Source organism: Calidris pugnax, unplaced genomic scaffold, assembly GCF_001431845.1.
Source record: "Calidris pugnax isolate Ruff unplaced genomic scaffold, ASM143184v1 scaffold81, whole genome shotgun sequence".
Taxonomy (NCBI): domain Eukaryota; kingdom Metazoa; phylum Chordata; class Aves; order Charadriiformes; family Scolopacidae; genus Calidris; species Calidris pugnax.
Genome location: NW_015090880.1, coordinates 422,258 through 444,851, shown reverse-complemented (window position 1 = coordinate 444,851; position 22,594 = coordinate 422,258). Strand labels below are relative to the sequence as shown.

The 22,594-nt window shown below is 53.0% G+C and overlaps 1 protein-coding gene across 1 annotated transcript in view; it reads right to left on the bottom strand.

The window, feature by feature from the left end:
* PLXND1 (plexin D1) overlaps positions 1–22,594 on the bottom strand; it is an 85,885-nt gene that overhangs the window by 11,204 nt on the left and 52,087 nt on the right. The window contains exons 20-33 of the mRNA XM_014946625.1: positions 21,628–21,718; positions 21,193–21,468; positions 20,177–20,326; positions 16,455–16,569; positions 15,282–15,389; positions 14,533–14,645; positions 13,121–13,228; positions 12,031–12,161; positions 11,412–11,610; positions 5,571–5,717; positions 3,236–3,392; positions 2,296–2,399; positions 1,162–1,225; positions 213–247 (exon numbers count right to left, since the gene is read on the bottom strand). Coding sequence (XP_014802111.1) covers positions 213–247; positions 1,162–1,225; positions 2,296–2,399; positions 3,236–3,392; positions 5,571–5,717; positions 11,412–11,610; positions 12,031–12,161; positions 13,121–13,228; positions 14,533–14,645; positions 15,282–15,389; positions 16,455–16,569; positions 20,177–20,326; positions 21,193–21,468; positions 21,628–21,718 — 1,798 coding nt within the window. The remainder of the gene's footprint in view (positions 1–212; positions 248–1,161; positions 1,226–2,295; positions 2,400–3,235; positions 3,393–5,570; positions 5,718–11,411; positions 11,611–12,030; positions 12,162–13,120; positions 13,229–14,532; positions 14,646–15,281; positions 15,390–16,454; positions 16,570–20,176; positions 20,327–21,192; positions 21,469–21,627; positions 21,719–22,594) is intronic.

Below are 22,594 nucleotides of genomic sequence, written 5' to 3'. Positions count from 1 at the left end.
GGCCCCCTGCCTGGCTGAGGGGTCACCACAGCCCAGGATCTGCCCCAGCACGGCTGCTGCTGGGGGAGTGGAGCTGCTGCTGCGACCCGTCCCCTCGCATGCCAGTGCCACGTCCTGGAGCCAGGGCCCAGTGCCCAGCAGCATTTCCCTGGGGAGGCAGAGGGGAGAGCCGCCCCCCGCTCCCCACCACGCAGCCAGAGCAGGGCACTTACCAAGTGGAAGTACTTCTCAGTGTCCAAATCCTTCACTGTGAAGAAGAGAGAGACACAGCGGCTCAGAGGAGGACCCACACCGCAACCCGCCTCTGCAGACGCCCTCCATGGCAGGAGGCGTTCGCTGGGGAAAGCCCTGAGCTGGCATTCCCACCCCAAGGGACCTCAGCATTTTAATCTGTTTTGGGGTTGTTTTTTGCCTTCTGGGGCACATGGCAAGTACTTCAGGACGACTTGAGGTCTCCCAGAAGGCACAGCCTGAAACCTAGAAATACGCTGGCAAGAAACTGAACATGTGTAATTGGGAGGGAAAGGGCTTTTCTCAAGTGGTTTCAGATCCTTCCTTTTTTTCACGTTGTTAGCACGGATTGAATGCAAACCCCTAACGAGGATGTTAGATGGAATGTGCCCTCTATCTTGTGGGCTTAGAAAGCACTCAGCAAGCAGAGAGAGAAGAACACTGAATAACACATTTTTAAAGCAAAAACACAAGCATGGCACTTGCATCTCCCACAGTGTGTACAACAGACGTGCACACTTCCCAGACCTTCTTCACTTCTCCACACATACACCACAGCGTGGGCGAAGGGGGTTTGCAGGAGTGCAGTGGAGACCCTGCAGGACCCCGAAGGCTTCCTGAGTGCATCCTGGGCTGGCCAGCTCAGCTCTCCTCCCGCTGCGGTGGCAGTTCCAGACCACACTCAGTGTCCTCCCAGGCACAAAGCTGGCCCGACTGGTGCCCAGCTCTGCCCAACAGGCCAGTACAACAGGGTGCTCTGTGAGTGCTGGCAACACCAGAGCCAGCCCTGCACCAGCTGACACCACACCCCAGTGCCCAGGCAGGGGCTTGGCAACCGGCTCCCTGCATCCCTGGCCAGAGACACCCCAATAAAAACACTGGTGTTTCTGCCCAGTCACCGGCAACAGGGGAAGAGAGGTGAGACCTTACCTCTGCTCAGTGTGGTGTCCTTCTTGTCCGACAAACTCATGGCCAGGGACGCACCCTCGGGGATCTGCAGAGGAAGGGAAGAGCAGGAGTCGGTGACGGGAGCCCTAACGGTACCTCCCATGGAGCCAGGAAGGGGGGATCCCGAGAACTGGGGGACGCTGGTGTAGTGGCCGCTCTGCCCCAAACATCCTCCATGCCTGCCCTGCCCCAGCTCCCCGGCTTGGAAAACTGCAGTAACTACTGCTCTGCATGGAAAGGGTTTTTTAAATGCAAATGCAAAATAATGCAAAATAATGAGGTTCTCAAATCCGGTGGGAATCAGGCAAATACATGTATCCAAGGAACAGTTTTGGTTGTTGACACCAGGTGACTGGAAGGGGAAGGAGTGTTCTGCTGTGCAGATGCTGCTCTGCCTTTCCCTGGGAGGGCAGAGGGGACCTGGCCGCAGCCCGGAGCCGCGGGGCTGGTGCCACCTCTCTGAGCTGCGGCTCCAGCCCCCGGCGCAGCGGGGCACCGTGCCAGCAGTGGGGCTCTGCAGCACGGCTGCTACACAAATAATAATATTAATAGGTACTCAGCTCCGTTTTTCATTTTCCATGCACTGTTACAGACCAGTGAGGATTATGCTCCCAGGCATACCAGGGAGTATGGAAATCATACAAGAATTTCTGGTTTCATTTAATTTTAAAAGGAAAAACGGTCAAGAAAACAATTTGATTTGCCCCATTTCCCCACCCTTTTGGCCGCTGCTCCTCAATGGCATCCTGAGCCCCGGCTCTCGGGGCAGGCAGCAACAATTGTGCCAGTGATTTCAGCAGGAGCATGGATCAAGAGCAGAGTGATACTAATCAGCCAAGCTGGTGGCCGTTGGGAATAGGAGCTTTTTTTCCTCCTCTTTCTGTTGTCAGTAATAACTTGTTTTGCATGAAGAGTGTTTAATTAGTTTCAGTGTGTTGCAATATTAACGAGCTTCTCGCCAGGGCAGATGTCTATTCCCCGGAAGCTCTCACGGAGCTATGGCAACCTCCCTGCTCGTTCCCGATAATCCTGTTTTTGGAGGGGGAGCTGCAGCTCACCCCTGAGGCCCGGCAGCATCCGTGGAGGCAAAGCTCTCCTGCAGCGTGGCAGGTTTACCTTGTAATGTGCTAATGTGTTGAGCTTCTTCCTGCCGTCCTCCACCACCGAGGTGTCATCCAGGTCCCGGAGGATGTAGCTGTCGGTGCTGGTGGCGAACCACTCTGAGCACAGAGAAGGAAAAGTGAGACACCGGCTCCAAGGAGGCACGTGTGGGGGGGCCTGAGGCTCCGGGGACTGGCCACGCCGTGCAGGGGGCTGCACAGCCCCACTGCCATGGCCACAGGGGCTCTGCAACACCAGAGCAGAGCAATGGCCTCCAGGATCAACCCCTGGAGTGGGGCCTTCCAGACTAGAGCAGAGCTGGATAGAGCTGGGAGAGGTACCAAAGGCTCTGCTGGGAGAGATGGGGAGGAGCATCTCCCCCTTCCCCTGTCCCCATCTTGCCCCTAGGGCCGTGTGGGACCTGCCTTGTGGAGCATCAGGCAGGTGAGATGCTGCGTGGCCTGCACATGGCCACAGAAGGTTGGTGGCAGTTCTCCACAGGGCAGAGCTGGTCGTGTATCTGTGAACAGGGCACATGCCAGCTGCACCAGCTGAGAGGAGCGGGTCCTGTCACTGCTCCAGCCTAGGGTCTTCTTCTGGAGACTCCCTCTGGCACTGACCACATTGAACACAGAGCTCAGTGGGGTTTTAGAGGGAACCTGTTCTGGAGTTAAGGCTATAGGCTTTAAAGGGTGCAAGTCCAAGCATCCCTCTATGCCACCTGGTCTCTCCTCAAGCTTCTTTCCAGTTTTGTGCCCATTTATTCCTGCCTACCAGTATGTGGTCCCAGCATTCATTCCTGAAGACCATCCTCAGGAAAAGGCTGCCCTGATGCCTGCCCGCTGTCAATGCTGTGTCACCCATTGCCCTCTGTCTGACACCAAGAGCTACTATGGAACACCAGGTGCTTCATCTGGGTTTAAGGACTGGCTGGTCCCATGCCCCTGGTCCTTACCAAGGTCGACGTCTTCCACCCTTGGCCACTGGGAGTAGGGGACGTTTTTGCAGAAGGCCTCCAGAATCTTCTCCTTCACTTGGCTGAGCGTGTCTGTGTCCATGGCCCTGACGCTCAGAGAGTCCATCCCGCAGCCTTGGAAGGAGACGTTGAGGTTCTGCAGGCAGAGGCTGAGTTAGGGGTGGCCTGCCCAGTTCTGCCGGCTCCTGAGGAGGCACGGAGGCGGCTGCAGAGCTCTGGTGTGCTCTAGGCCCCGTGCTGCTGGAAATCAGACTGAACAGATGCGGTCATCCAGGCTGCACCACTAGTGAGAGGTACTGATTTATAGCCCCTGGAGGCTGAAGGCCCCGTTTGTTGATGGAGCCAGGGAGCGACACTGCAACCTCCTCTCACGCTGCCTTGCTAATGGGCCTTAGCCCTGACGCGCAGGGACCACCTCAGGGGCGGGAGGAAAGGTCACCCCCCATAACCAGTCGTCCTCAGCTTCTCGGCTCCCACCAGTGACTAATGGCACCGCCAAGGCTCATTGCTCAGCCTCTCCCTGACGCAATGGCCCAGCTCCTCTGTTTAAACAAGCTGTAAGCACACCTCAGGCTGGGTCTGCGGCAGCCCTGGAGCCCACCACCAGCACCACCAGTAACCTGCTGGAGAGTGTGCCCACCAGCGGGACAAGCAGCCGCAGGGGTCTGCCACAAACACCAGTGCAGACCTTAGGGATGCAGAGCTGATGCTAGCATCACAGCAGAAAGCTGGAGGGCAACCCGAGCAACTCTCCTCCCATAAAAATCCTCTCCACCCAGGGGCTTTGCTCTGGGACGGCCTGAGCTCTGCCTCTGCTGGTGTCCTCTGCTCCTCAATGTGCCCGAACCGGAGGGCAATCTGCACCTTCGTTTGCAACCTTGATACCACGAAACCATAGAATTGCTTGGGTTGGAAAGGACCTTCAAGACCATCAAGTCCAAACATCCACCTAACACTGCCGAAAGCACCACTGACCCATGTTCCTCAGCACCACTTCTGCCTGGCTTTTAAATACTTCCTGGGATACCTCCACCACTGCCCTGGGCAGCCTCTTCCAATGCTTGATAACCTTTCTGGTAAAGGAATTTTGCCTAATATCCATCCTAAACCTTCCCGGCACAATTTGAGGCCATTTCCTCTTGTCCTATGTTCCTTGAGAGAAGAGCCCGACTCCCCTCATCATCTCAGGGCCTGGCTGGCCAGCCCCGGGTACCGTGGCATTGCTTGTGCACAGGCACAGCTGCCCCTCAGAAGGAGACCTGGTTCACGTGAGAGTTATGGCTGGGATTTCCACAGCCGAGAGGTTCCTTTGCAAATACTGCTTTTCCGTATCAGGACACGGAGTCTGACTAACGTGAATGCACAGGAGAAGTCAAATTCTCTCCACAGCATTAAATGAAGATGTTATTTTACCTTGTATACCATGCAGGTGTTCTTTAAAGCAGAGGTTCAGTTACCAGCAATGTGGGGACTGGCAATGAGCAAGCACTAACCCTCCAGTTGCTCTCCTTCCTCCAAATACCCTGCTTATGATCTTCTTTCTCTCCTTGCAGAGTAGGAAGCGGCCGCACTTCCCCTGCTCAGACTTATGAAGTTACCATTTCTGCCGAGAAAGCTAATACTTTGCGCCCCGCTGCTAACCCCGCTCCGTCTGCACTGTAAATTTACAGGTCAATTGGTAACAGGAATCTGCAGAGGATGTGGAGCTCGAACCTGCTCTGAGTTACGGTGATGCACGTACAGGGTAACCTACTGTCTTCAGTGAAGCTGCTCCAGATTTATGCCAGGTAATTGAAAGCAGGATCTGACCCAGGCTCTGGAAAGGTGTTTGCTGAATTCTGTGTCAGGCCCTGAAGGGAACCGAGCCCTTCACATGCACAGCCCTCCTCTGCCTCTTCCCTCAGGAGGCACTTTGCAGAAGAGCTTCTCAGCTCCATCCCCATCACAGCCTGGGCAAAGCCCTCACGCTGGACCCAGGGCTACAGCCGGCACCTCCCCACCAACACCGCAGACGCTCTCTTGCTGGGAATGGTAAATCTGCTACTTTAACTCTCTGAATATGGCAGAACAAACTTTCTTACCTCCCTCCATCCCTAATCTGAGCTGCCTGGGTGACCCACCAAGGGACGGACGTGAAAACAAATAGTCATTATGAGCCCTGTTCTGCAGCTGTGAGTTCAGGCAGCAGCAAGGTGCCTGCGCAGGTGTAGAATTTACATGGTTATTGCACCTGCATGGGTACCAAATCAGACTCTTTCAAAAGAACCCTGGCGGGGGCACGCACCCATCAGACTTCCGCATGGTAGGTACTCACCCTCGGCTTTGCCTCGATGTTCTCCCGCAGAAGCCACTCCTCATTGAGGGTGTACCTGGCCTTCCCCGTAATGGCGTCGATGGAGCCTTTGTTAATCTGCTGCTTGATGGCACAGATCAACAGGAAGAAGGGTTCTCCCACTGTCTCCTGGGCAAAGAAGAGAAGACCAGGTAAGCACCCCAGGCCTGGTGGTGGTAACTCCTTCCAGCGAGGTGGTGGGGACAGGCTCTGCCTGACGCTGACAGTGCCTCTGCTCATCGAGGAGCAGGACAGGGACACCCCATACACTGCGAACCCCCGGCGGGTGCTCAGAGACCTCATTCCCCTCCCTGACTCCCACCAGCATCTCTCTGAGGCTGCTCAGAAGCTTTCAGACTTGTGGCACCGTGACAGCGCAGATGGGGAAGAGGACATAACAGCCGACAACAGCCGCGGGCAACTTTTGGGGAGGGCGAGCTGTGATTGTCAGCATCAACATACCCCGTCCAAGTTCTCCAGCAAGTACCGGGGGGGCCATGATTGCCACCAGCCGGCGGTGCCAGTGTTTGCTGTCTCACGGGCAGAGCGCTGGGTGCTGCTCAGGAGGCAGGGGCATATGCATAGCTGTGCTGAGTGGGGACGTGCACGCATGAGGCTCAGCAAAACACAAATGTGCATTAATTTACATGTGAAATTACACATGAACTTCAGGGAGAATCTGGCATACTCCAGTGCAGAGACGTTTCTTGCAATCTGACAGTGCGCAGACTGCACTCAGTGGGACAAGGACGGGGCTGACATGCACAAAAATCCAGGTCTGCAGAGATATGTGGCTGCCCAGCTTTCGCGTGAAGGTATCGACCGAACCCCTCTTTGCGCTGCCTGGTTTGCCATTGGGATCCATGGAACTGAGCCCAGGGCATGTGCCTGTGGCTCTGGGAACTGGTGTTCATACTTCTCATACCACAGCAGAGCCCCGATCACAGCAAAACAGAGAGGATCAGGGTCAACAAGCTGTTCCCATGCGACAGCAAGCAAACACACCATTTAACTCCTTACATTCATCAAACTTCGCCCTACAGGAGAGAGGTGAATTGTGACACTGCTGCAATGAAAACAAAATACATAACAGGGACCGGCTATTTGTGATGCGGTTCAGCTACATGGTTTAATGCCAAATTTCTGATCCACTTCTGCCTGCTACGCTGATGTGCAAGTAAAACATTAGCTATTTTCTTAAGGAACTTTTCAGTACTGGAGTACATCCCATTCTCCCTAATGTTCATGTGCAATTTCCTTCCAATGAGGCAAGTGCAAATTATTGCACATTTATGTACGTTCTGAGCATCTCACACACCCCGCACAAACATTCCTGCCATCTGAAATCCTGCTCAAGACAACAGATATCGAACGATTTTGATATTTCTCAGCTAGGAGCTGCTAAATCCTGTTCAATCTGCTTCTTAATTAAGACTTGGTGATTCTTTTATTCTAATTGCCCTATAATTGCTAAAGCAATTAGTTTGATGTCAGTTTTGATTGGGCTGCATTCGGCGGGATTGAGGATAAGACACTGCAGCAGGGCTGTAGGTGGGCACGCACCATCTGTGCCAATGGTGTACCCGCTCCATTTTCTGAGGGCAACCGTTTTACGAACACAGGGACGCTCCTTGGGCCTTCTGCCGGGGTGCAGTGACTCCTGCAATGCTCCGTCTGAGCACGCAGCCTGAGACGGGCTCGGCAGCAGGGGAGGAAGGCACGACTTCCAGAAAGCAAAGACATGGGGATGCGGAGAAGTTGAGGATCGTGAACAGAGTGGTGAAAGTGTCAGAAGACACAAAGAAGAGCTAGTTTCTGAGAAAGGCAGGAGTATGAAGAGATAACAAGCAAGGGGCTGACACCGACCTGGGGACATCCCCAGGCTGTGGTACCTGCCATCCCCACACTGTGAACAGAGGAGCCAAGCCAACACTACAAAAGTGCCGACAGATCCTGATCCTTAGGGCTAGGAAGAGGAACACTGTTTGTGCCGCGGGGACAATCCCAAGGCCAACATCAGTGCTGGGGCCTGGAGCCTGCCCCGTGTTCCCCGTGGGAAGCTCTGGCCACAGCTCTGGCCACAGAGAGACGCGAGGGGCTGCCAACGGCTACGCGGCTGCCTCCAAAAACATTAAAAAAGTGCAAGTCCTGCTGATGCAGGAGCTCTTTACGGCTTGAACCCAGCAGAGGCTGCAGGGGTCGGGGCTGCCCGTGCAGTCCCTTCCCACAGGGTGAAGCGGCTGGAAGCAGAGGAGGGCTCAGGACTCGCTGCAGCGTGTCTGAGCGGGACCGGCCGCACGGGAGAGAGCGACAGCCCTCCAACAGTGAGATACTATTTCTGTTTTGGCTTTCAGGCTCAGGAACTGTGGGATGTTATGGAAATCTGCAAAAGTGCTAATCAGACAGCAAATTTCAAAGAGGGGAAAGAAGGGCTGGCAGGCAGGGACTAGAGATAAAATGGCAAACTTGGAAACCTCAAGCGCTGTTCGGAAAACTCATCTGGAAATGAATCAAAACTGTCTTTGGACTTGGCTAGTTGGGAGAAAGGAAGTTTAACTAGAAGAGATCAGTGCTGATTCAGGACAAAAAAGTACTTAAAAAAACACAGTCTGGGGCCTTTTTCCTCCTATTGTGAATGTATTTTAATGAGACTTCATTTTCATTTTTGACTGAACTGTTACGGGCTCTTAAAGCTACCCAGGGCACTGAAATAACTTTGCAGTAATGGAAAGCACAGCTCAGGCTGGCATTACTTGAACTGTTTCACGCACGATGAGCGTGGGAGGGCTTGGGTTTTATATGCTTGGGAAAAAAAAGAAGGGTTTAGAGCACAGACTGGATTCACATGTTGCTGCCCTATTAACAAGGCTGACAAGTCATTAGAGATGTCCTCCCAGGAACACGTTACAGCCATTTCCAAAACGTCTTGGTGAGGCTAGGGTGGGAAAAGCACAGAAAACAGCTGCTTATCCCAAGTGCCTGCTAATTTTGGGATGATTATCTATTTGCATTCTGTGAAGAACCAAACCTCAGTGCCATCCCACATGCAAAACTTTGGGGAGCTTGGACCCAGACCTAAAAGCTGAATTCCAGGACCTCAATTTTCCTTTAACTCCTGGTCCCCTGATCCTGTTAGGAGCCAGGCACAATGGTACCACGGTGTCTCATGGGGAAGGCTTTTTTTGCAGCATTTTCCACCAAAGCAGTAGCAGAAAATAGAGACACAGACCATTTTATCTACAGTTCTCACTCAGTTCTGCAGAAACAGAAGTCTGCATCGATTGTGCAAATGCTGCAAAGTTTCCTCTGAATCCAGTCCCGAGCCACAAGCCTCCTGCTAGTTCTGCATCGCATGTCCTGCACACACCCACCCAAGCTCCCCAGCAGAGCGGTGGCTCCACTGCCTTCAGGTGCCCTCCACATGTTCAGACCACGGGTGACTGTGGCCTGCAGCCCCTTCCCAGCTGAAGACAGCTCCTTCAAATCATTTTCCCCCAAAACACAAATGGACGGACTGTTAGGCAGAGCATTAATACGAAACAAATGTTTTGAGCATGTAGCGTTGACTTACAAGGGAAAATACAAGCACTTGGAATTTTTCCACTGCACAACGGCAGGGACCTTTGCAGCAGCTGTTTCGAATAGACGTTGTGATTAATGGGGATAATTCAGGAATGAAAACCAGACCCATCGTCACACGTCTGACAGACCGGTGCTACAGGCAGCCGGGCAGCCTCTTTTTTTAACTAAGAAATGCCTCTCTGAAGGCAACAGAGTTTGATCCAGAGGAACGCAAGGCACATGGGAGACATTTGACTACCGCTAGTATTTACATCACAGCCCTGAGCTGAAACCAGCCCCAGCGTGAAGAGGTGCCGTCCGTTGGACAGCAGTGGCTCCCTGCTCATTTGTGTGGTGGGGACCGGACCGAGACCCCCCCGTCCCTTTGCACAGCTCAGCCCGTCCCTGCCTGCCACAGCCAAAGGCCTCTCTGGACATTTCTGTCTCATCAATTCTCCTCCGTACTTCAGCAGGCAGCACAGCTTCTCCTCTGACCAGGTCCCCCACCTTCACTGTGGAGCATGTGTGATGGGAAAGTCTCTTGGAAATCAACCCTTCAATGCACTCTAGTATGGAAACCAATTGCTTTTAAGAAGTGGGAGATAGGCTGCGGTACAGAGTGCCGCGATGGTCTGCGCTGCCACAGCACGCAAAGCGAGGAGGGGGCTGCAAACCCACTGTGCACCATCAGCCCCTGCTGAGGACCCATCCCCAGGAGGATGGAAATGCAGGTTCAGCTGGTGGCCCATCAGCTCTGCAAAGGGCCACCACCGCCCCACAGACCCACTCCCATCTGTACCAAGTCCCTTATCCTCCCTCCGCGGGACGGGCCAGGGCCCCACGGCACAGGAGAGCCAGCCCACAGCCCACGCCAGCATCATCCACGCCGCCCCAGCCATGGGATGGCCACTGGCCCCACACAGACCCTGGCCGAACCTGTCAGGTGCCTCAGGAGAGGGCAGCGGGCCGTCACCCCGAGATCCTCACTATTAATTAGCTGCCCAACGTGTAACGTGCCCAACTCTTCAGGCCCGCGTGATAAGACTCTACTTTCTTCCCTCTTTTTTTTTTTTTCCCTGAGAAAGCCTTCTTGCACAATGTCCATTTTTAGCACAAACTGGAGTTGGATCAGATGCCTCACATGTGGTCTCCACTCTCCAAAAGGAGCCATCAGCACTTTTTTCCTCCAATGGTTTAACTACAGGCACAAAAAAATGAAGCTTAAAAAAAAATTTTCACAAATTCACTCTTTTCTGCTCTTACAGGCTGGTAGTCAAGCTGCATCAGCACAGACATCCTAACTCCCTCCTGTAACTTTTCTTTCAATGTACTGGCTAACTACTCGAGCTAAAATTAAAGATTATGAACTACAAAACCATAGGCTTTAGGACAAAAAGTGGTCATCAGCTAGGACCAGAAGACATTACGATATGTATGAGGACAATACGGTATTGCTTTGTGGCTATAGCAATAGCAAACGCTTTGGGAAAAGAGATTTTTCAAAGGCTTTTTCAAGGCTCTCCCCTGTGGGTATAATGGGGTGTCCTCCAATTAACTGCCATGGAATCAATTAAGTTATTGCTCAATTCTTCTGGGAAATTCCTACCAGAACTGGCAAACGTTGGAGATAAAGCACTGAGCAGATGGACTGCTGATGTACTCCGGGATGCCAAATATATTCCTTTTTGTTACCATCGGAAGACAGTCGGGCTTCTGGGACAGGCATCCCCCGTCTCCTGAGATCTGCCTGGCCAGTGTGGAGCCACAAGGATGGCCCCCACACGAGACGCCCCACATGCCACCAGGCACCGTGCAGGAGCAGCCCCCGGCCCCGGCGCCACCATCGCTCCCGGCAGCCGGGGTCTCCTGCTCCAGACAGACAATGCTGAGCTGGCTGCATGAGCTGGTCAGAGAAAACAACAAATAACTGGAGCGGTTTCCAAAACCTCAAGCCATTCTGGTTATTTTTCAACTCCCCTGCAGCTCTCTTCTCAAGCATAGTGAAAACGTTAGCTCGTGCCCTGGCCTTAGGAAAGGCCCACCGCGGAGTCTGATCCCACCAAATCCCCAGGCAGACGTGGAAAAACAACTGAACTTAAGGTTGCTTTTCCACACTCGAGCCTTTCAATTCTCTGGAGTCTGTCAACCACGAGTGACTGTTCCAGTGGCAATGTTGGCAGGTCCTCTGCTGTCCCACACACCCCTCGTGTGTTCAGCAGTGCTGAGCTCGCACCCACAGCAGTGGTGACCTGGTTGTCTTACTCTGAGATAGCTGTACATGCAGATGGACATCCAGTTGGTGAGCATCTTCTCCACCACAGATTCTGTTCTCCTCAGCATCAGCTTGGGGTTTTTGGAAGCTGAAGCATCTATTAGATCCACCAAGAGGTCCTTCATGATGCTGGTGTAATACTCCAGTTTCCCATGCAAGGCAATAGTAAGCAGGGAGGCCAGGTTACATCTGAAACACAGAATTGTGTGTGACTCAAGCACCAGCGCAACAAGACTAAACTGCCAACTGGCATAAAAAACCACCCAAAACACAAAGGCAGTATTTCAGACAATTTTCATGAGTCCTCTCAACAGTGTTAAAACTTCAATTCCTCTTTCAGTGCTGCAGGACCTCGGGTCAGCTCACACCCTCTTACTGGTAAAGCAAGTGTTCAGGGACACGAACACTCATGAGCAAGTCACTCGTAGCTTTGGTGCTGTTCAGAATAACAGAGGTTTATGGCCGTCTGTTTCTAATAGAAAAGTGGGAGGCAAGCGTAACTCAACCTTCAGCTGAAATGCCTGACTCCAGTGACGGGCTGGATTGCTTACAGGTTAGGGATAAATCGGTCTCCTCCAGCTGCCAGGTCTTTGATTCTGAAGCTCATACCTGTCTCTAACAGCAAAGTCCTTCTGTTGCTCGAGAGCATGGACAAACACGATGAGAAAGTGCCTGTTGTTGAGTAAGGTGGAGAACAGCGAGATTCCTTCTTCCATATTGGGCCTGCAGTTTTCAGGGATCTAAAGAGAAATTTAGGAAGCAGAGTGAGAAAAACCTTGCTTGTGGTTTTCCTCCAGCTTTTATCACTCCTGACTGCAAGGATGTCCCTGCTGAATGCAGAGGTACTCTCAGTGCTTGTGAGGCTACTGGAGGAAAACCTGTGGCCAGTTTTGGGCTCCCTGCTAAGACATGGACATTGGCAAACCGGAGCAAGTGCAGCTTAGGGCTGCCAAAACAATTAGTGGGTGTACGGGGAGAGGTGGAGAGGGCTGGGTTTGGTTAGCCTTACAAAGAAGTGGTAAGGGGAGATCTTACTGCAGTCTTCAGCTGCCCCACAGGAGGGCAGAGAAGACAGAGCCGGGCTCTTCTCAGCCAGCACAGCACTAGGACAAGAGGCAAGGGACACCAGGCAGAGCATGGGACACTGACTGAATATAAGGAAGGAAATTTTCACCCTTCAGGTGGTCAGGCACTGGAATGGGGCCCCAAGAAGCTGTGGGGTTTCCATTCCTGAAGACATTTGACACAGCTGGACAAGGCTCTCAGCAACCTCATCTACCTGGAGCTGCTTTAAGCAGATCTCCCTTCCAACCTAAGCCACTCCCTGATTCTTCAATTCCTACTTCTAATCCACATGAAACCCAGCTCTGGGACAACAACAGCTTTCACCAAGTCCCTGCTTGGGAGAAATCTCACTTATGATGAGCTGCGGGCTGAGGGGACATACAGTATGATACACCCAGGAAGAGCCCACACCAAAGCTGGGGAGTATCTCAGGACAGAGCTCCTTCATGTGAGAGCAGATCCACACATCTGCCTTCTCCAATCAGCCAAAGCTGATCCAGGGCTGGTATGTGTTAATTGTTTTGAGTGATCAACCATCCCCCATGCACCACAAGAAAGCAGACGGCAGTGTCAACACACGCGAATACAGTTAGCAGCCACTCAAAAGCATTGGTTTTGTTAGTGGGTTACTCACTTTCCATTCTCCCACCAGGAGCGGGTGAGTTTCCTGGGCCTGGGAGCCCACCTGGGAGCTGAGCTGCTGGGACGGCAGGACGTAGCACTCCTCGTAGAGCGAGGAACACTGCAAACAGGCACCACGTTAGGGGAGGGCAGCCGCAGCCGGCCGGGGACACCCACGGTCCCCGTGCACCGCAAGGGAACGAGATGGAGAGACATGTCATCGGGACTGAGGACCACCCATTAGGAAGAAACGCATTGGTATGGGTTACAGAGCATTTAAACACTTTGCAAGAGCCTCTTGAATGAGAAAACACCGCAAGAATGAGGGGAGGCAGATGTCTGTGCAGACACGAGGCTGTTAGGGCAGGGAGACTGCAAATAGACTAATTTGACAGCTAGAAAAATCCCAGAAGAGAAAGCATTATAGAAGACTAAGTCAAAATAGAGGAGTACTGGGTGTTTTTAACATATGTAACTTTTGAAACAGATGGGAAAAATGTTTAAATCCCTAACATTCATATAGCAGCCGGATTCTTAAACGACTCCAGTGTGCAGATATATAGAGATTGGATAACTTAAAAACCTGAGTAATAACTACTAATGAAACACTCTGCAGTCATAAATCATCATCTCGCTCCTCACCACTGAAATGTGGCTGCCTCGGGGGTGAAATACAGCCGCTGCCGAGGGCGCCCCGCGACGCACAGAGCAGCCGGTGACGGGAATTATGGCACCGGCGCGTCTGGCATGGCCCTTGGGGGACGCTGGGGAGACAGGCTGGGACGGGGCGCCCACAGGGGCGTCCTACTGGGAGCACCGTGCGCCCAGCTTTTGGCAGAGAGGAGAAAAAGGGGGAGACAGAGACATCCAATGAGCTCCTGAGGACAAGCAGAGCAGCCGGGGACGCTGCGTGGAACAAGAAGCCCCCTCTCCCTGAATGCCACCAGCAGATATGCCCTTCAGCTGCCCTTCAGCCTCTGCAGAACAGAGTGGGGTGATGTTGGAGCCCCTGGGGAGAAGGGGGTGTCCCCAGAACTTTCTGCTGATGGGAGAGAGTGCTTTAGGATGAGGGTGTCCAACAGCCCTGGGGAGAAGGGGGTGTCCCCAGAACTTTCTGCTGATGGGAGAGAGTGCTTTAGGATGAGGGTGTCCAACAGCGTCTACCGGTGGAGCCAGAGCAACTGCAGGGATGGCACTGCCAACGGGCTCCTCTCGTGTGGGAGCGAGCCTGACCTTACTTCACACCCCAGGAGCTGCGGCTCCACTTTTGACGATAATTGAGGCTGAAATACGTGACAACTAAATATAAAACAGGGGAATGGTTTTGTACACTGTAATAACCCTTTGGAAGGAAGAAAGCAGAGCCCTGATCGGGTCAGGAAGGACTTGGGAGCAATGCAGTGCCCGTGACGGCTATCACCTTACTTTGGGAAAGAAGGTCCGGGTGACAAAGTGCTTGTACTCCAGGAACGGGATCCCCTGGCTGCGGTTTAACTCCTTGGTCAGGTCTGTCATGTCCGTCTGCAATTCTGCAAAACCTGACACAGAGAGACCCGCAGACAGTAAGAGCTCTGAGGCTGTACCAGCTGAGACAGTAGCAGGCTGGCACAGTGACGCATGGCATGGCTCCTCTCGGCCTCCTCAAGTGGCCAAAGCAGGGTTTCTGGAGGAGCATCCCATTGCTGGCAGGGTTTAACCTCAGCATCCCACAGAACTGATGGAGAGAACAGGTCCCCCCCTGCCAGAAGAGCAGCCCCCATACAGTTTCTGCAGGAGGAGGACTTCAGCAGATGTGGACACTTGTATTGCTTCTCCCACGGCTCTAGCAGGAGCATGCTGCAATTTACCCAATGGTAAAGCACACTAAAGGTTAGCGTGGCCTTCAAGCAACCCTGTGACACGGCCAAGGGATGTTAACCCAAGGACAGATAAAGCAGTGGTACTGAAAATCAGTGGCTTGCCTGAGTCAGGCAGCCAGAGAGCGGCCAAGCCACCCTTCCGGCCACCGAGCCTCATTCACAAACCCTGCCGAAGCTCAAAGGTGATGACAGAAATTCTCCTGTAAATAGTTCTATGAACCTCTACAGAGTAGAAGGTGAACAGCCTAAACCCTGCTATTCCAGCACCTCCCTCCCAGTCCTGGCTCCGTCTCGCGGCCCAGCACAGTGACTTACCTTTGCGGATTTCCTCCCGGATCTGCGACTCCATCTCCTCCATCTGGAGCAGGGTTTTCTGCCAGTAGCGCTCCGCTCTGCGGCTCTTTGTGCAAAACACAAAGAGAGCTGGAAAAGAGGAAAGGAACAAGCCTTTTGGACTAGGGCTGGGGAGCAGCTGCAGCTGGGATCAGAGTGGTCCTCTGCGGCCACGGGTTCAGAAAGCTAAATTCAGCATTGGTTTAACACCTACAACAAGACTGGTATCTGATCAGGCAATTGTCAATATCTGTAAATAAGTAAAACCAGCTGGAATTTAATGATCATGCTGTAACTGTCATATTCAGTTTAGGTCTGGGCTGCTTATATTCAGCTTAACTGTATATTAATGCATTCCAGCTGATTAATGAATACAGATTTTAAGACGTTTACCACCTGTATTACAGTGTTCATGCCTGACAGTCTTCTCATGCCTCCAGAAGTATGTTTCTAATGACAGGTGGTACGTTTAATAAATAGCGTGTGTTACAACCTTTATTAAAAATAAATTAAGTCCCTATTAGGAACACCTGATTTGCTGTCAGTGACAGGTTTCCTGGCACAGAGTCATTCTGGGCACGCAATGAGGAGATGCCCCAGCCAAAGGACACAGGTGTGCTGCACAGCTTCCAGTGAGGATAGCAAACCCTGTGTCTGCTCCAGAGCTGCAGCCGCCGACACTTGCGCTGCTCTTCACATTCTTTGCCAGGCACATGTCACTGGCTGTTACTGATGACAGGACCTGGGGCTTGGTAGACCTCAGGGATGGTCTGGGACAGTCATGCCTGTGAGTGAGCCCTGTTCAAGTCTGCACCAGTCCAAGAGCGGTTTCTCACACTCTTCTTTGTTTTGTATTATAGTAGCTGCTAAGTGTTTGAAGGAGAAGGGTAAATTTATAAATATCTCAGGCTCAAGTAACAGAGCTGAACTATGAATTCAGCCAGCAAATTCTCCATGTTGCAGGAAGCTTTGATCCTGGGTATGGCCTGGTCTTGTACAAAGAAGAGTGGCACTTGCTGCACCCAGACCGGTTTCAGATACTGTACAACTGCAGCACCCGAGGTTTCCTTATGTGTCAGTAAGTCATCTTCACCCCTCCACATGCAATGATAAAAAACCTTGTCACAGCCTGGAAACATCATTCCGTTCCCTTACCTACAACAGAGAGGACGAGCAAGATGCTGCAGATGACAATGGAGACGATGATCGCAGTCTCTCCTCCCCCAAGGTGCAGCATCGCAATTGTGTAGTTGAACTTTCCAACTTGGATCTAGAGCGGGAGAAAGAGGGTGGAAAAGCAGGAGCTCAGCATCTCAGAGGTGGAGCGAGGAGGGACTATGGGGCAGCACCCAGCCGACCTTCGCCCAAGGATGTACTGGCCACGCTGGCTCAGCCCACCAGGCTTCGTGGGCACACCGGGCTGTGCCTTTCACAGTTGGACCTCGAGGACTTTGTGTGTCTCAAAAGAGCCCAATTCCCCTCCTGTGTGCCCTGGTGGAAAGCTGAGGCTGGCTCACAGCAGGCTGTGGTACCACAGTGGTGCCCTTCCCAGGGCCACCACATGACTTCAGTGGCAGAGCCACGGGCTCCAGACCACGTCATGGCCCCACTGTGCCCACCCCAGAGCACAAGACACCCCCCCCTTAGAGAGCTCACCACACCACATAGTATTGCCTGGGCTATTTTACTAGAAAACCACTTCCACTAACATGACTTTGTTACACTTCTGAATGGGCTCTGAATCCCAGCTGAACTCTCCTTTCTCCTCCAAAAGCAGAACTGCTGCCACTCAGGAAAAGGAGGGTGAAGGAACTTTAAAGTCTTTAAAATACAAATAAAGTAAGGGAATAAAAATAAGTAAGAATGCGACCAGAGACAAGTAATGATCTTGCAGCTAAAGCAGTGGACTGGGTGTCAGGAGGTGTTGGCTCTGCTCCCAACCCATACTTCTTGTGACACCAAGCACAAACCACTTGAGCTCAGTCCTTTGGTCTCCTGACCACCAGAAGAGAAGAGGCCAACACACATCACAGGCAGGCGGGCGAGTTTGCTGGGCGCTGTTTATAAATGGCTCTTGGGCCCCCAGGATGAAAGGGCTCGACAGCATCATCTGATAAGGAAAACTCATGACCATGCAAGTCTTTCGCTTCTGGAAATGTGAGTTTCACTTCTCTCAAGGAACGAGAAGCGAGAGAAACTTGGGCAAAAAAACTGAAATGAGGTAGGGAAGAGATGGAATAATCTTGATTACATCTGCGTCATGGAGCATCTCCAGGAAAGGTTCACATGTGGTTAAATCACAGTCAGCTCTCAGCAGCTGGGACAAAGCAGTGCCACAAGCAGGGCCTTCCCACCACGATGCATCAAACATCACATAGCACACAGCTCCATGCTCACCAGGAAATCCAAGCCCTTGCTCTCAGGAGCACCATTGACGGTACTGGTGCTGCAGCTGGAGGCACCCAGACAAGCCTGGGGGCTGCCGCAGACAATGCTGGCTGCCATCACCCAGGGTCAGAAAAACCTTCAGCACCTCCAACCATCAGCGCTGAACCATGCAGCCAGGCTCCCGCAGCTCCAAGCCCAACGTGCCCTTGTACCAGCCCTCGGACAGACCCTGGCAATGGTGGGTCCTGGGGTGGTGCCTCTGGGCAGCGTCCAACACTAAGAGCTTCCATCTCCACCCTGGCGCACGCTGGCGGGGAGCAGAGAGGCTGGATGGGGAGTCACAAGTGTCACACAATCATCTGCAGAGGTTCTTTTCACAGTCTGCACAGCACCCTGCCCAGCCTCAAGATTTCCACCTCTTTCTTCTGAAACGCTGCAATGAGGCAAGTCCTTGATGCATTCCGAGTCTTTTTTTTCCCCACAAGCTCAACCTTTTGCATTTGCCAGAGGAGAAATCCCAAGCTTGCTGTTTAACTCAGTGTTCAAGCAGTTTGGTCATGAACAAAAATGGGTTTGAAGGCCTCCACAAGCTTCTCTTGTTTATTTAGCTTGGTCTAACTTAACACAATTTTTTGTAAAGGGAATTAATTAGACTGCAGGTTAAATGGCAACATTTCCTGTCACCAGCACATCGTGGGGTGCAGGGGGGCTGGGACTGGTGGAAACCCTGCTCCTGGGAAGAGCTGTCGGGGCTGTCAGGACTCCTGTGGCACAGGGCCACCTTGGGGGTCACCGGGAACTGCTCCAGCTCAGGGGATGGAGCCGTCTTGGAGCCTCCCAGGGCTCGAATGGGATCCCCGTGGGACTAAACTAGACCAAAATCAAGCTCCAGCTCACCCAAGGCACTGCCAAAATTGCTGCTCCAAAGTGACCCCCAGAACACAGAGAGGCTCAGAAGCCCCATCTTCAAGTTAGCCACTTGCTAACACAGACCTGGCCCGAGAGAGCAGGCATACCCAAAATCACGGTGCTCTGATCACTGCAGATGTGAGCTCTGCACGAACAAAGCAGGCAGTCACAGCAACAGGCACCTCACTCGCTGGAGGAGAGAACCTGCCTCGGCCAGTGACGCTCCTGCAGCCCCCCCAGTCCCCTCGCTGTGGGGCGGGCAGGGCCCACAGCGCAAGCCAGGCCCCGCGTGATCAAAGCCATTACAGGAATTGCACCAAGGCGGCTGCTGCCTGGGGAACGACCAGCCGGCGATAACCCAAACCACGGCTGAGGGGTTAGTAAGTGTGCACAGACATGAATACAAGTTGATTATTTGGCTGCACTCTCACTCTGGTACACCTTTCACAGCTATGTGATACTTTATCATTCTCCTCTTCCTAGGAACCTACTAAGGCACTGCCCTGAATGTTTTATATAAAACCAAGACTAGCAAACTCATAAATTCCTTTTCTTCCCCAAAGGGATTTCCCTGTTTCTCAGTTCTCACTAAAACCAAAATTACCCTATTTAAAATTTCCATTAAAATGACTTGGGAAATTCTGCTACTTCTGCATTTCCATATTTCCAGTTTGCAACACACCACAGGCTGTAACCAGTAAATGGGACAACCCTGTCAGTGAACTGGTGGTGCACCTTTGTGCCTTCTGGACAGTGCAAGTCCACAGCCTCCTCACCTCCCTTGGCAGCCTTCCTCCTCCTCCTCCCTGCCTGCACCACAGGCTCCCACCACTCACTGTTAACTCGGGGACTGGGAGGAGGCTTGCAGGGTCTCAGACCATGGCAATGGAGGCTTCTTCTCTGCCGATACGAAGAGCCATGGTCACATCCCTGCGTGCCAATGGGCTGTGTGTGACATGAGGGACACTGAGGGCCAGGAGTTAAGCCAAACCCTCTGTGGAAAAAAGGATGGTAACCAAGTATTGTGAATTTTGCAAACACAAAGATGAGCAACAGCCCTGGAGACCGAACTCCTTGCAGTGACAAAATGGCAACACGGAAGCTTCCAGCCCTGTGCACTCCTCCTGCCCTCCCCGGTCACTCGCAGGGACCCATCTCCAGTGGCTTGTTGAGGGTGAGGGTCACATTCTCATGTCAGCTCGTAGCTCTGCTGCTGGCAGGAAGAGGCCCAGCTGACTGAAAACTGTACGGAAATCCCCAAACATGTCTCACGAAGGGCAGAAAGAAAATCACTGCAAGTGACAAAACCTCACATGCCTGGGGTTTCACAGTGCCTTACAAGAACTGACAAAATCTCCCTGCCCCCAGCTTACAGCACGGTTAACTTGGCGGCAGCCCGTCTCCCTCACCCAGGGCAGCCTCAGTGCTGCCTGTGCCCGTGTCCCACCGCCGAGTCCCCTCCGGGATGGCATGGGGTGCTTTGTCCACCCCTCTGTCCGTGCAGCTCCTCCGCAGGCGGGGTGGCAACAGGGACCCCTTCTGCCCTGTGCACCTGGGGCACCGAGGCTCCTGGCACTCACCGTCACTGGCAACTGTCTTTCCGAGGTGCTCAGCGACTCGTTGACAGAGCAGTGGATGACTTTGTCCGAAACAATCTGGATCTCACACGAGATAAGGCCAATTTTCACCTGGTACTCATTGCTTTCCAGGCCCAGGCTGTCAGGCTCTTTCTAAGGACAAAAATAGAATCAGGATGTCAGCCTTTAGAGTAGCAGTTGGAATTGCAACGGATTTTCCTACTTTACTTGCCATATTCCCTGCTGTGTTTCAGGCCTGGAAGGACTCCCCCTCACCAAGGACATTTTTCCAGCACTCCACAGGAAAGCCGGAACCGGGCCATTCCCCATTTTCCTGTTTCCCATTCCTCACTCCGCATGGGGCACGGGACGAGTAAGCCCCTCGTGGAACCTGGGAAAATCTGCTTTTGATCTGTTCTGGCTGTGCACCACAGATAAGGGTCTAAGCGCCCACCTGGGAGGGGGGAAGGATGTACAGCAGAGGAGACAGCCAGGGGATGCGTCTGCGGGGCCTGAGAAAAGGGGGGTGTGTTTCTCAAGCACGTTGCAACCCGTGAGGATATCCTGCAGTGAACAATGGCCTTTGAATTACTGTTGCACATTGTCCAAGCCACCCAACTGCTGTAGCCTGACTTCCTTGTTAACTGAGCTGAATTCAGTAGCCAAAAGAGAAGAATGCATGACCTGATTCTGCAGGAATAAATATCTATTGTCAGGACCTTCTGGAGTACCTGCCTTTATCGTTCTTTTTCGTACGTCCAGTATTTCATTTAGCTTCTTGCTCTTACATCCTTCAAACACAGCTCTGTCATCACGCCTCAAAGGGCATCCTCAGGTCACATCTCCCGGTGAAGACTGATGCAGGAACTGCCTGCTCCTGCCTCCCCCATCCTCATCACCCCCCTTCTCCCTCCTGCCTTTGTGGACAGCCACTGTGCTGGCACTCCGGACTGAAGAGCTTCCCAATGGGGAGCAGCAACGCCCCAGAAGCAGCAGAGCTGTAAATGCCACTCTCTTACATGTATAACCAGAGTCAAGGGCTCGCCAGGGTGGTGCTTGATCCACTTCTCCTTCTTGGCTGTGAAGAACTGGGGGTCGGCATAGTACTCCAGGCTGAACTTGCTGATGTGCAAGGCCTCCTCGGGGTACATCTCCTCATCCAGAGCCGGACGGTCATCCGCATAGAGGCGGCCGTTGAGATAGAAATCCACGGGAGCGGGCTTGCTCCCTGCAGTGATGTTGGAGGCAGCCGGAGAGGGGCAGGTGATCACAGTGTCAGTGTGAACCTTACAGTTCTGGAAGCAGGAGAGAGCGGGCACATAAAAAACCTGACATCCTGAGTGCTCATGCCCAGCCACGGGCTAAACCCTCAGCCTCACACCCTGAAGGCCTTCAGGCCCCGGGCGCGCAGCCCCGCTCCTGATCACCAGGCAATACCCAATGGGGACACCCACCGTTTGCTCTCTGCCGATGCCACGGACCACCATGGACACGTTCTGGACCAGCTCAAAGCCTCTTCCTTCCAGGGTGATGATCCTGCCCCCGCTGCAAGGAGAAGGGAAGAAAGAGAGGGTGATTGCAGGGGACAACACAGAGCAGCGAGGAGCAATGGCTAGGTGCTGCCTGCTGCCATTTCCCCAGGGATGTTTCCCAGTTGCTTGAGCAGAAAATGTGACCCAAGCCAAAGTCTTACTCCTACCTGCAGCAAGCACCCACACTGCTACCAGGACATCAGGGAAGGGAGGAGGAGCAGCAGCTGCAGTCATGGATCAGGGGGACCTCTTCCCACAGCAGAAAACTGTCTCCCCTGCCCCCATTGTTCCCATTCCCCAGAGGAGCAGCCTGCCTCTGCACGCCAGGGCCATGCGGCAGGTTGCCCAGGCCACCGGCGGTGTAGGAGGTTAACCTCCAACCCCCAAAGCAAGGGCTGGGAGATATTCCCTGTCCCTGCCCCACAGAGAACTCTAAGTCTTGGAGAGGGAGGAGACCCCTTTACGGTTGACAGGGATCCCGTATCTCCCAGACATTTCTGATTTAGATCAAAATGTGAAAGTTTTTGTGTTTTGGATCTGCTGCCTGGGGAATGCGAAACATGGGCCTCTCAATGTGCAGTCAATTAACAACAGTAACGAGGGCCCTGATGCACACAGGCAGAGCAAGGGAAGGAGAAGCAGCGCCGCTTGCCTGCTGCGGGCAGCAGAAGCTGCACCCCGGGTCTACCTGCCCCTTCCTCCACATCACAGTTGGTCCATTGGGAGGAACAGTCAGGAACAGTCAGGACTTAAAAATCTCATTATCTCAAGGCCGCTCCAGACACAGTGGCTTTGAGTCCAAGGCCCCGAAAGTCAAGTTGTCTGAAACCTTTTACAACACTGTAGATATTACCACGTAGTTATAATCCAAGTTTTTAACTAAGAGCCT